We start from the raw sequence: 11,844 nt of genomic DNA, 5'->3' as shown, positions 1-11,844 counted from the left end.
TCTGTGCTTTCTCTTTCTGGTTCCGTTCGCATGCTGTTTCGTAAAACCGAACACACCGACTCGGCGTTACAAATTGTTATTTGCTAATAACATTTTTTATAAATTCGTGAATAGGCCTACCAAATAGCAAAAGGTGCACTGTGATACAAAATCAATTGTTGCTTGAATTTCGGGACCTGGTTCAACATACTTTGAGTAAGTGAGATAAAATAAACCCTCTTTTCCAGCCCACCATTATACATTAACTGATTGCCTTTGATTATTCCATTTTGATGCACCATAGAGTAGATGGAGAAAAAGTTTCGAGATCACACTTGGAACAACAGGGAATATAAGATAGACGATTTCCACTTTCAGCTTTCCAATTTTGTTGAGCAACATTACTCTCTTTGCCTGCGCCCAGTCTGATCAGTTCAACCACAGACCTCCAGGTAGTAGTTTCATTCCGGTTTCAAGTCAATTTATTTCACTATTTATTGAGTCTGAGTGATGAGTGGGATGTTGGAAATGCAGTCGTGCAATTCCCGCTCTTGTGCTGACTCTACATCGCTGCATTTTGTGTTAGTTTTGTCCTGTTTGACATTGGTGTCTCCATTGTCTCACTTCACTTTTAGGTTGTACTCCGGATTTTGAAGCCCTCATCAGATTCAATTCTTTGCTGCCACTTCAAAGGTTGCGGTTTCCACCGTAACGATTTCTAATTTAAGATAATCTGAAAATTGATTGATTTGAGGTAATACTTGCTGTCGCTGCAATCTTACATGGGAATTTTTTACTTTTAAATAAGTCTCCATTCTACTTTCAGGTGAATCCTTCGCCGCTGTTTAATAGCCTTTATCCATTCTTGAAACTGAAGAGAGATTGCGGAAATTCAAGACGCATCAATAAGTTATTTAGTTGTAGATAAATTACAAGTGCATATCTGGGCTCCCTTCTTTTCTGTGGCCCCGTTTCCCTAACTAACCACTAACCAACGCCCGCCGGTGGTCACTCACCCGCTGTGAAACCAGGAGGAGGGGAGGGCTCTGGTCGAACGGGGACTTGGAAGGCGCATGATCCGATGAAAACTTTTGGAGGGTCATGTGTCTAACCCGGAAGCCTAGTATGACTACATCTCCCCGGAAAAACTTGCCTCGTACTTCTCTCTTCTTCTCGGTCCAGATAAATATCTCTGGGGGCCGTAGACATATCCTATAACAGCATGTGCGAGTTAAACAAAGCAACCCACTACCCAATGAAACAAATAGCCATGGTATATTTTTTGTGGAAATCTCCGTCAGTCAAGTTACAAAGACTGACGCAGATTTCCGCTAAACTAAACGATCGCTTTTTGTCTCATTGCCGCAGCGGTGGTGGCGGGTTGCGTTTAAACTCGTGCAGTAGTAAACCGTCTTGAACCGGACGCTCTGTTTATTAAATTTTTGAACATTTTAAAAAGAAAATAAAATTAGTTCATACAGTGTATTTATTTTATTTATTACATTACATGGTTAAGGTTAAACATTGGTTTATAGGGTTAAGGGTATAGATTTAAGGGTCGGTAGGTGTGTTTTCGCGGTTTGAAGGATTGGAAGGTATATGTTTGTGGGGTTTGGAGATTAATTGGTAGGGATACATTTGTAGGGTTATAGATTAACTGCATTTTTATCCAAACTTGAAATATCCTCCCTCCAACATCCACCGCCACCACTTTCCTTTCCCAACCCCAAAAACATGTTTATTATTTGTTTGACATAAACATCCCATATTTGTTTGTGTTGCTTCTGAACTTATAAACGGTAAACTGCAATAGTCACGATGACAATTTAACAAAATATGATGCAACTTCGGTAACACAGCATCAGAACGGCCAATTGAACTTGATGTAGATAGATCTTTCACCAGCATAGGCTTCAACAACGTGCCACATCGGACAGCAACAACGCGAACATAAAACACTGAACCTATAACCAAAATGAAATGAATTAATCCAGAGGAATAAATGTCACTTTACGTTATTTACAAGAGTTAAAGCCCTCAGCTGGCTGCATCAAATCCATGTGTACGTTGGGCAGCAACAAAGAAGCTCATACTTTTACTAGACTGATAATCCTATTTATTTAACAAAAACTCAATTACTATCAACTATCAAGGAAACAATGTGTCTTCAATTACAAAAACAAAAATGACATAAGTTAAAGTAAACTATGCAAACACAATCCTTCAGAATAAAAGTTGCAAAAGAACCTACAGCTAGCAAGCATTTACAAGGTAGACAACTGTTATAGTCTCCGCCTAGGCCCTGTCTCCCCCTCTGTCGTAGCTCGACATCTGAGCCCCCTTGCGGCTCATGTCGGCCCTACTTCCTTCCGGCCATGGGCCAGTCAGTCTTGCCTTAGTGTTCTGCCTGTACAGTACTCCCATCCCGTCGTTCAATACAGTTTGGTTAACTCGGACCTCAGTTTGTTTGTCGATCCTCGTTAGATCATAACATGGCGCAGTTGATAACTTAACCACTTATTTCGACTCGAGTGCTACAATTCTACTTTGCTAAAGTGGGTGCTTTCTGAGAGCATTTTCCCCTCGTGGCTCACGTGTTGGCCGCCATCTTAGACAGTTTTTGATCTCGTGTCCCCTGTGTGGTTTATCCGTCCTTATCTGCCAAAATGTCTGTCATCGGCAGTATTGGCGATATGCCACGAGACTATATGATCATTGACATTCCCGACGATGAAATCCAGCACCTCTCTCACGCCCAACTCATCGCTTTAGTGCACGAGCAAAGTCAGAAATTCCGAACGGCCATGGAACGCGAAAGGTCGGCTCATGACTCAGAGCTTGAGGCTCACATGGAAGAAGATCGCCTTCGTCGATCCGATGTTCGTCCCAGAAGCCATAGTGAAGTGCCGGACGAACTTGACCGTGATCGCCATCGCGAACGTCGCCGCCCAATCAACGTGTCGTGCATCGATAAAATGGCGGGTGATATTTCTTACCGTGACTTTTTGACTTGGCGCAACAAGTGGGACGATTTTTGTTATCTTCAACGGATTGCTGAATATCCGATACGTGAACAAGCTGCTGCATTGCGTATGACTCTGTCCTTGGAAATGCTGCAGACGGTCGAGATGGTACTTGATATCTCTCCTTACGACCTCTTATCGGCAGATGAAATTCTTGCACAGATCGCACATTACATTCGGAAGAAACGCAGTGTAGCCTTAGATCGCGTCGAGTTTGAAGAATACCGTCAAGACCACGGCGCCACTTTCGACGAGTTTTATATTGGACTGCAACGCATCGCCAAGTGTGCTGATTTATGCCAACATTGCTTTGATCAGCGTATGACAACGCGTGTCATGAGTGGCATCTGTGACCAGGAGGTGCGTAAAAAACTGCTCGCTATCACACCGTTCCCATCGCTACAGACCGCAGTTGATCTATGCCGCAGTGAAGAAGCGGCCGGCAAAAACGAATCTTTGTTGAGCCGTTCTGGTGCGACTTCAGTGAACGTGGTAAAACAGCCGGAGGAAAAGGGAAATCGATCCCGCACGCATTTTCACCGCCGTGGAGAACACAGGGATGGACTCAGGTGCGGAAATTGTGGCCACCCCCCTCATGATTCTGGCAAAGATTGCCCAGCTAAAGGTAGAGAATGTCATAATTGCGGCAAGCCGGGTCATTTTTCGACGGTTTGTGACAAGCATAAAGCTAGGAGCGAGAAACAGGACTCAAGCGTCAAGAAACTCGCAAGCATTCGCCTCGCACACGTCGCAGCTGCACGTCGTGCCCCAACCATCCAGATCGGTATTCATAATCGGTCGGGTGGACACCTCTACACCGCCACCGCTATTCCGGACAGCGGCGCGGAAGCAACGGTAGCCAGTATGGCAATTCTTCGATTGATGGGTGAAGACGTCAATAATCTGTTGCAGAACGGTGTCGATAGCCTGACAGCGGCCAATAATTCGTCACTGGAATGTGCCGGTCGTCTCGAACTGCAGTTACACTACAGAGGCCGATCAGTTACTACATCCATCTTGTTCAGCCCCGAGCATGACGGAATGCTGCTTTCTTGGTTCGTGTGTGTAGAACTAGGCCTTCTTCCACCCTGCTATCCGGAACCCATCATGATAAATACAATTGTCACCGCCTCTCCACCTCCAATCGACATGTCAGATATCCCAGCTTTGGAACAAAAGCTCTTGTCTGACTTTGAAGATGTCTTCGACGAGGAAGGCCCGTTGAAAACGATGGCGGGCCCGCCAATGTCAATTGAATTACTGCCGGACGCCGTTCCTTTTGCAGTAAGCGGTGCTAGACCAATTCCATATGCCTTGCGTGATAGGGCTAAGCAAATGCTGGATGACATGGAAGCCAACCAAATCATTGCCCCTGTCACCGAACCAACGCTGTGGACTCATCCAATGGTAATCGTCGAAGAGCCGAACGGAAAATTGCGGTTCTGTGCTGACCTGACGAAACTCAACCAGTACGTGAAACGCCCTTATTACCCGTTAGTTTCGCCAAAAGACGCTGTATCAAGCATCGCCAGCGGTGCAAAAGTTTTTAGCACGTTTGACGCCCGACATGGATATTGGCAGATTCCGCTGGATGAAGAGAGCCAACTCCTGACCACCTTTATCACCCCGTGGGGGCGATACAAATTCTTACGTGGACCGATGGGCCTCTCATCAACAGGCGACGAGTTCTGCCGTAGGATGGCAGCGGCACTAGGTCATTTGCCAAATCTTCATTGCGTCGTCGACGATTTGTTAGCCGCCCATGCTGATCTACCGACTCACTACAATGCTGTCCGGGAGATTCTGACCGCATGCCGAGAAAATAAAATCACCCTCGGCGCGGCCAAATTCAAGTTCGCGGCCAACTCGGTACCTTTCGCCGGATATGTTGTAGGCAGTGACGGCATTGCTGCTGACCCAGAAAAGCTATCGGCGATTGCTGATTTTCCACGCCCGGTCAATATCACTCAGCTGCGATCATTTCTTGGTTTGGTCGGTCAGCTGGCCGACTTTTCCGATGAAATTTCAGCTGCCGCCGGTCCATTGCGGCCGCTCCTACGCCAAGGCAATCAATTTGTGTGGTCAGCTGACCAAGAAAAAGCTTTTGAGACCGTCAAACGCGCTTTAATATCCCCTCCCGTCTTGGCGAACTTCGACCCATCAGCTGAAACAGTTCTGCAGACGGACGCATCAAGAAAAAATGGCCTCGGATACGTTTTGTTACATCGCCAGGGCGACCATTGGAAGCTCATTCAGTGTGGTTCGAGATTTGTTTCAGATACCGAGAGCCGCTATGCTATGGTCGAACTGGAGCTGTTGGCGGTTGTTTGGGCTACAAAAAAGTGCCATCTTTACCTGGTCGGCCTCCCGAAATTTACCCTCGTCGTCGATCATCAGCCGTTAGTAACGATCTTGGACCGTTATACACTGGATTGTGTCGAGAACCCCCGTCTGCAGCGTCTAAAGGAGAAGTTACAGCGCTACGTCTTCCAAACCGTTTGGCGCCGTGGTAAAGACCACGCCATCCCTGACGCGCTTTCCCGCGCGCCCGTTGCTGACCCAATGCCCGACGATATGTTAATTCGAAGTCTTGACGACCAGGCACGCGTCACAATTTTCAACATCGTTGCAGCTATCGAGTCAGATGAAGACGTTGAACCAGCCTCACACTTGCCAGATCCCCTGCTGGCCGATCTACGTTCCGCAGCGTCGTCAGACGATGAATATTGCGCCTTGATAGCCGCAGTCCAGGACGTGTTCCCTTCGCGCCAAGAAGAGTGGCCGATTTCAATCCGCGGATTCTGGAAGATCCGCAACGATCTGTGGACCGATGACGGCCTAGTGTTATACAACAGCCGTATAGTGATCCCCCCCTCCAAACGTGCCGAAACATTACGCAAATTACATTCTGCGCATCAGGGCATAGAGCGCACAAAACGTCGTGCCCGTCAACTCGTCTATTGGCCAGGCCTAACCAGCGACATCACCAACATGGTGAGAGCGTGTGAAACATGCCAAAAGGCGTTACCAAGCCTCCAACGCGAACCTCTCATGTCTGATCCCAGCCCAACGCGCGTGTTTGAGGACGTCTCCGTCGACATTTTTTGTCACGCCGGCAACCATTATTTGATCTATGCTGATCGGTTATCGGGTTGGCCGGCAGTGTTCGAATTCGTGAAACGTGATCTTTGTTCCCGCGACGTGATTCGGTCGTGCATGCGGTGCTTCGCTGATTTCGGTGTTCCCGTCCGAGTACGTTCTGATGGTGGCACCAACCTGACATCGGCTGAAATCCTAAATTTTTTCAAGAACTGGGGCGTAATTTCCGTCAATTCGACACCCCATTACCCTCAATCTAATGGCCATGCAGAAGCGGCCGTCAAGGCTATGAAGAATCTGGTCCAAAAAGCAGCCCCAAACGGCCATCTGGACACCGACGCCTTCCAACAGGGCCTATTGGAGTGGCGCAACACCCCCCGTGAAGCTGGTCTATCGCCGGCCGAAATTGTCTTCGGCCATCCCATCCGATCCATTCTGCCGGCACATCACACCGCTTTTGCCAACAAGTGGCGCGAGCTGATGGACTTATCGGACCGCCTGGACGATCAAGCCGAACGTGTGAAAGCCGCATACGACCAGCATGCACGCCCATTACGTCCGCTACGAGTTGGTGACTCTGTCCGTGTCCAAGACGCTGATTCTAAGCGCTGGGACAAGCAAGGCATCATTGTGTCAGTCGGCGAAAGCCGCGACTACCGCGTCAAAATGCAAAGTGGCCGGATTTACTGGCGAAACAGAAAATTCCTCCGCCTTGTTTACCCCCCGCTCGCCACCGATGCCGACCCAGCTGCCCCGTCACCCGCAATCGACACGAATCCGGAGGAGCCCGGTCCACTGCCTCCGCCGGATCATTCGTCAAACCAGCGCCGCCGTCGGGTTAATTTTGATCTCCCCCCTCGTCGCAGCAACCGTAACAGACACCCCAAAGTGCCTCACGATGCTTAAATTGATTTCCCTATTGTCATTCGATCCTGATCGCGAAAATTTTGTGTTTGTTAAGTTGTCATGTAATGAAAACTTGGTGGGGAGCTGTTATAGTCTCCGCCTAGGCCCTGTCTCCCCCTCTGTCGTAGCTCGACATCTGAGCCCCCTTGCGGCTCATGTCGGCCCTACTTCCTTCCGGCCATGGGCCAGTCAGTCTTGCCTTAGTGTTCTGCCTGTACAGTACTCCCATCCCGTCGTTCAATACAGTTTGGTTAACTCGGACCTCAGTTTGTTTGTCGATCCTCGTTAGATCATAACAACAACTGAAAATTCTACAACAAACAAGTTAAGAGATAGTCACCGACTAACTAAGTCTGTAGTCTCACAGTTAGAAAGTTGAACATATTTACCTGAATAGTTCTGAAGTGTTTCTTACAAAACGTACAGCTGGTACAGGAAAAAGAGGAATTTATCCTTGGCATTGTTGTCCAATTTCAAAGAGCTCAATTTCACCTACATGAGGGGAGAAAAGAGTTACTTTTAAAACAGGAAATCAGATGCGGTTTTGTTTTTCTTCTATTCAGACCTGGAGTGTTACAATTCTGGCTCGGGCATCACTCAATGAAGGGAAAGAATTGAGGTAAACACTAGTTGTGATTGAATGATTTTCAATCTTTTCGTTGATATCCAACTCTTACAGCACTCTGTGCAGAACTCTACAAACAAATAATGGTTAAAGCTTTATTAATTAAAATATCTATTATACTGCAGGGTTCTCACTTTTCAATGCTTGGCATTGTCTCTCAATAGCGGGTGGTGTCAAGTGAAGAAAGTTGGGGATCTTCATCAACTCTGCATTGGCAAATTTACCGGGTGGTGTTGCCCCCGGAACAACCCAGCCCTGATGCAAGGGCAGCAGGACACTTGCTGGATGAAAAGACCTCTGGCAACTGGCCTGACTGAGGGCCAATCTTGATCAAAAGCGCGTTATGTTGGAACGCGAACTGCTGTTCTCTTGTATACTTTACGTCCGTAAGATCTCATATTCAACGACTTGTTTGCACTCAGATCCAGCGAACGGAATTCGTCATCTCCTATTAAATTTTAACAGAAAGCAGGTTACAGCACATGTCATTCACATGTAAATAATCTAATGATACTAAGCGCCATTTTAAAAAGATGAAAGTTACCATACACTTTTTGAATTTCTTCATTTTTGCGAAATGATGTGGGATAATTAGAAATGGGTCTAGTTGACACAAACTGCTGAAATAAGGGAAAAGGAAAACACGTAGGTTGACTCTTGTTTAGCAGACTGCAGACTAAAATACATGTTTCATCGCCACCTATGATTCGCATTTACAATTTCTATTGTGGGCTATGGTGTAAACCGGAACGTTCCGTCCAGTTCAAAGTAAAACGACGTTTTAAACTTTTCTTCTTGTGAAGACGTCGATGTGCAACATTATAAATAACACTACGATATACTTGAAGATGTGCTACTTCAAATTTTACTCGTAGATAAAACTATTTGAAAAGACGCTGAATCTGTTAGTATTCCAAGTGGCAACGATAAACAATAGAAAAATGATTAAAATAAGAATCTACCACTGAAAAGGGGAAGGCACTTCACGTTTTCATCGTCTTTGTGATGAAGTCGAATAAAGAGAGAGAGAGATTACGGCTCGAATCAGTGTATGAGGACGACCAACGCTCGGTGAAGAGTAGACAGAGACTGAGAGAGAGGGGAGGGAGTCTCTCCTATATATGGAGCCGACGGGTGCCGTGTTGCCAGATGGTGGTATCATCACACGCCCCTTTCAACGAGCAAAGCTAACACAACATAGTTAACTTTGCTCTTTAACATATTAAAGAAAACACAACTGGTAACACGCAATACACAATACACACATAACCATGAATGGGTGAACATGATAATGGGATGGGTGTTATTGCGTCCACTCGGCTGGGAAGAAGTGACGCCGCGGCTGTTTTGTTCTTGTTGAACGGCGTAAAACAGGTGGAACAGGATTTTCTTGCACCGGTGGAGCAGGATTCTCTTGTACTGGTGGCTCGATTTGTTCCGGTTGAGGCGGCTGAACGACTTCCGGCTGGGTTGGTGTAGTGGCTGGTGTAGTAGCTGGTGTAGTGGCTGGTGTAGTAGCCGGTGTAGTGGTCGGAAATACGGGTACGCGGGGGCGAAGAAAACGCCGGTTGCGCCGAAAAATCCGTCCGGCTGGAGTCTTGATGAGGTAGTCTCGATGATGGCCGACTTCTACGATTACTCCGGGGGTACACCACAGCTTGCTGGTGGGATGTTGGATCAAGACGTGGTTGCCGACGACAAACGGAGAAAGCGGTCGCGTGTGTTTGTTGTAGTGAGCTATTTGTAGCTCCTTGGACCGTCTCGCACGTTTCTCGAGTACGTCGGCTGCTTTTTGCCATTCTGGCGCGAATGAGCGGCGGTGTGCTGGCAGACAGTCACGCATCGGGCGGTTGAAAATCAATTGTGCTGGGCTTGCACCACCAGATCGCGGCGCGTTTCGAAAAAGCAGGATACTCTTGGCGAATTTTTCTTCGTTGAATGCGCCAGCTGTCCATGATCCACGGATGAGCGCCTTCATCGAATCGATTTCTGCTTCAGCCCGGCCATTGGACTGAGCGTAATACGGTGAAGACGTGAGAGAAGTAATCCCCCAATCCGTTAAAAAACGTTGGAACTCCGCTGCACCAAACTGCGGCCCGTTGTCGGACCAGAATGTGACTGGGGCTCCTACGGTAGAGAAGAAACTACGGCAATGGCCGATAACATTGCGTGCCGTTGTTTTTTTGTCACGAAAAGCAACAACATGTGGCCAACCACTGAATTTGTCAACCATCACTAAAAAATGGCGGCCATTTAATTCACAGAGATCCGCATGGATTTGCTCAAATGGGCGAGTCGCTGGTGGGCGCACTCGAAATGGCTCTGGTTGTTGTGAAGGTAGATGTTTAGTACACGTTTCACAATGTTTGGTGGCGTTCACTATATCGTTGTCAATGTTCGGCCAGTATACCGATAAACGGGCTCGTCGGCATGTTTTTGTCGCACCTTGGTGCATCTGCACTAAATCACGCAGAATGTCAGCACGAATGGAATGCGGAATAACGATGCGAGGCCCCATTACGATCATGTCATCAGAGTCATCGATTGCCAAACGCTCTTTTACACTCCAAAAGGGACGCAAATCACTATCTAAGTTACACTTGTCGTTAGGAAAACCCGAGATGATTTGATTTCTCAGTTTCACCATAACCGGATCGTTGGCTGCAGCACACTTGATTTTTTCTAACACTGGGTCGAGGTTTGGATCAGCTTGTGACAGCTGATTTCCGGAGAGACTCATCAGAGCGATTTTTCCCTGATATGATGGTAGTCCTTCACCCAGTTCATCACTAGTGGTTGCTTTGTCGACCGGGGCTCGAGATAGGGCGTCCGCGTCGGAATTTTGTTTTCCTGGGACCCAACGAGCAACAAATGCATAGCGCTGCATCTTGAGGCGTAAGCGAAGCAAACGGGGGTTGTCTAGTTTGTCTAGAGAGTAACTGTTCAGTATGGGCACTAATGGATTGTGGTCCGTCACTAATTCGAACGAAGGAAGTCCTTCAAGAAACTGACGACACTTATTCATGGCCCAAGCGGCACTTAAACACTCGAGTTCGATCATGGCATAACGTGTCTCGGCACTGGAGAGAAAACGAGATCCTGCTTGCACCACACGCCACACTTTTGAATCGTCGAGCTGTTTTAAGAGAAAACCGAGTCCGTTGAGCCGCGATGCATCAACGTGAAGGCTTGTTTTGCGCTTTGGGTCGTAAAACGCTAGATCACGCACGGTAGATAAAAGTGTCCTTGCTGCCGTGAAAGCCTCTTCATGTTGAGTTGTCCATTCCCACGTGTAGCCAGTCTTGAGCAGCGGGGATAATGGATCTAATGCGGCGGCCAGTTGGTCGGAAAAGTTGCCGACTTGCTGACAGAGTCCAAAAAATGAACGGACGTCTGTAATCGAGCTGGGTGTTGGGAAATCGCGGATTGCTCGGGTGAGCTCTGGGTCCGGTCGAAATCCATCCACGTCGACGACGTAACCACCGAAAGTAACGGCGGGCTGAGCGAACACTATTTTGGCGGTGTTGATGGCAACGTTGTGAGCTGCTGCTTGATGGAATAATCTTCGTACCGCTACGACGTGCTCGTCGTAAGTTGCGGAGAAGACGAGTACATCTTCAACGATGCGTCTGCAATTCGGGAGATCATCAAACACTTCTGATACACGACGGCAGTAGTCGTCACCTGCATGTGAGACGCCGAAGGGAAGACGAAGGTACTGGTATCGCCCGAAAGGAGTAGAAAAGGTTGTCAGGTCGATCGACTCGTCATCTAGCGGTACCTGATGATAACCTTTTAGCGCGTCAATGATGGTGAAGAATTTCATTCCGGGCGGAATGGTGCGCACTGCTTGAAACGGTGTGGCCGTCTCAAAATTTGGCCTGATTATGCACTTGTTCAACTCACGAAAGTCGATCACCAGACGGATGTCGCCATTTTTCTTCAGCGGAACTAAAAAAGGATGCACCCAAGCCGTCGGCTTTACCACTTTTCGGATAATGTTAGCGGATTCAAGATTGTCCAACTCTGCTTTCACTTTTGGTAACAAAGGGACGGACACAGGGCGTGAGCCTCGTATTGCCACTGGCCGCGCGTTCTCCACCAACTCGAAATGGCATGGTGGTCCCGACATCTGGTGGCATGTTCCGTCAAAAATCCGCGGGCATTCGTTCATGAGAGTTTTGAGATCGGCCTGTCGTTGAGAGTCGGTAG

The 11,844-nt window shown here is 47.7% G+C and overlaps 1 protein-coding gene, 1 long non-coding RNA gene and 1 pseudogene across 2 annotated transcripts; 2 read left to right on the top strand and 1 right to left on the bottom strand.

Moving 5' to 3' along the window:
• Window positions 1-8: 8 nt before the first annotated feature.
• LOC124316101 lies at window positions 9-999 on the top strand. Its single transcript, XR_006911806.1, has 4 exons — window positions 9-195; window positions 284-431; window positions 615-733; window positions 806-999. It is a non-coding gene; the product is annotated as an uncharacterized LOC124316101 (long non-coding RNA).
• Window positions 1,000-1,447: 448 nt separating this feature from the next.
• LOC124316102 lies at window positions 1,448-8,285 on the bottom strand (annotated as a pseudogene).
• Window positions 2,646-7,007, top strand: LOC124316706 (uncharacterized protein K02A2.6-like). Its single transcript, XM_046782652.1, has one exon. It carries the CDS (start codon window positions 2,646-2,648, stop codon window positions 7,005-7,007), a length of 4,362 nt encoding a protein of 1,453 aa, XP_046638608.1.
• Window positions 8,286-11,844: the final 3,559 nt, after the last annotated feature.

Source organism: Daphnia pulicaria, chromosome 12 (genome assembly GCF_021234035.1).
Source record: "Daphnia pulicaria isolate SC F1-1A chromosome 12, SC_F0-13Bv2, whole genome shotgun sequence".
In the NCBI taxonomy this organism is placed as follows: domain Eukaryota; kingdom Metazoa; phylum Arthropoda; class Branchiopoda; order Diplostraca; family Daphniidae; genus Daphnia; species Daphnia pulicaria.
This window is presented reverse-complemented; position numbering and strand designations above follow the sequence as displayed.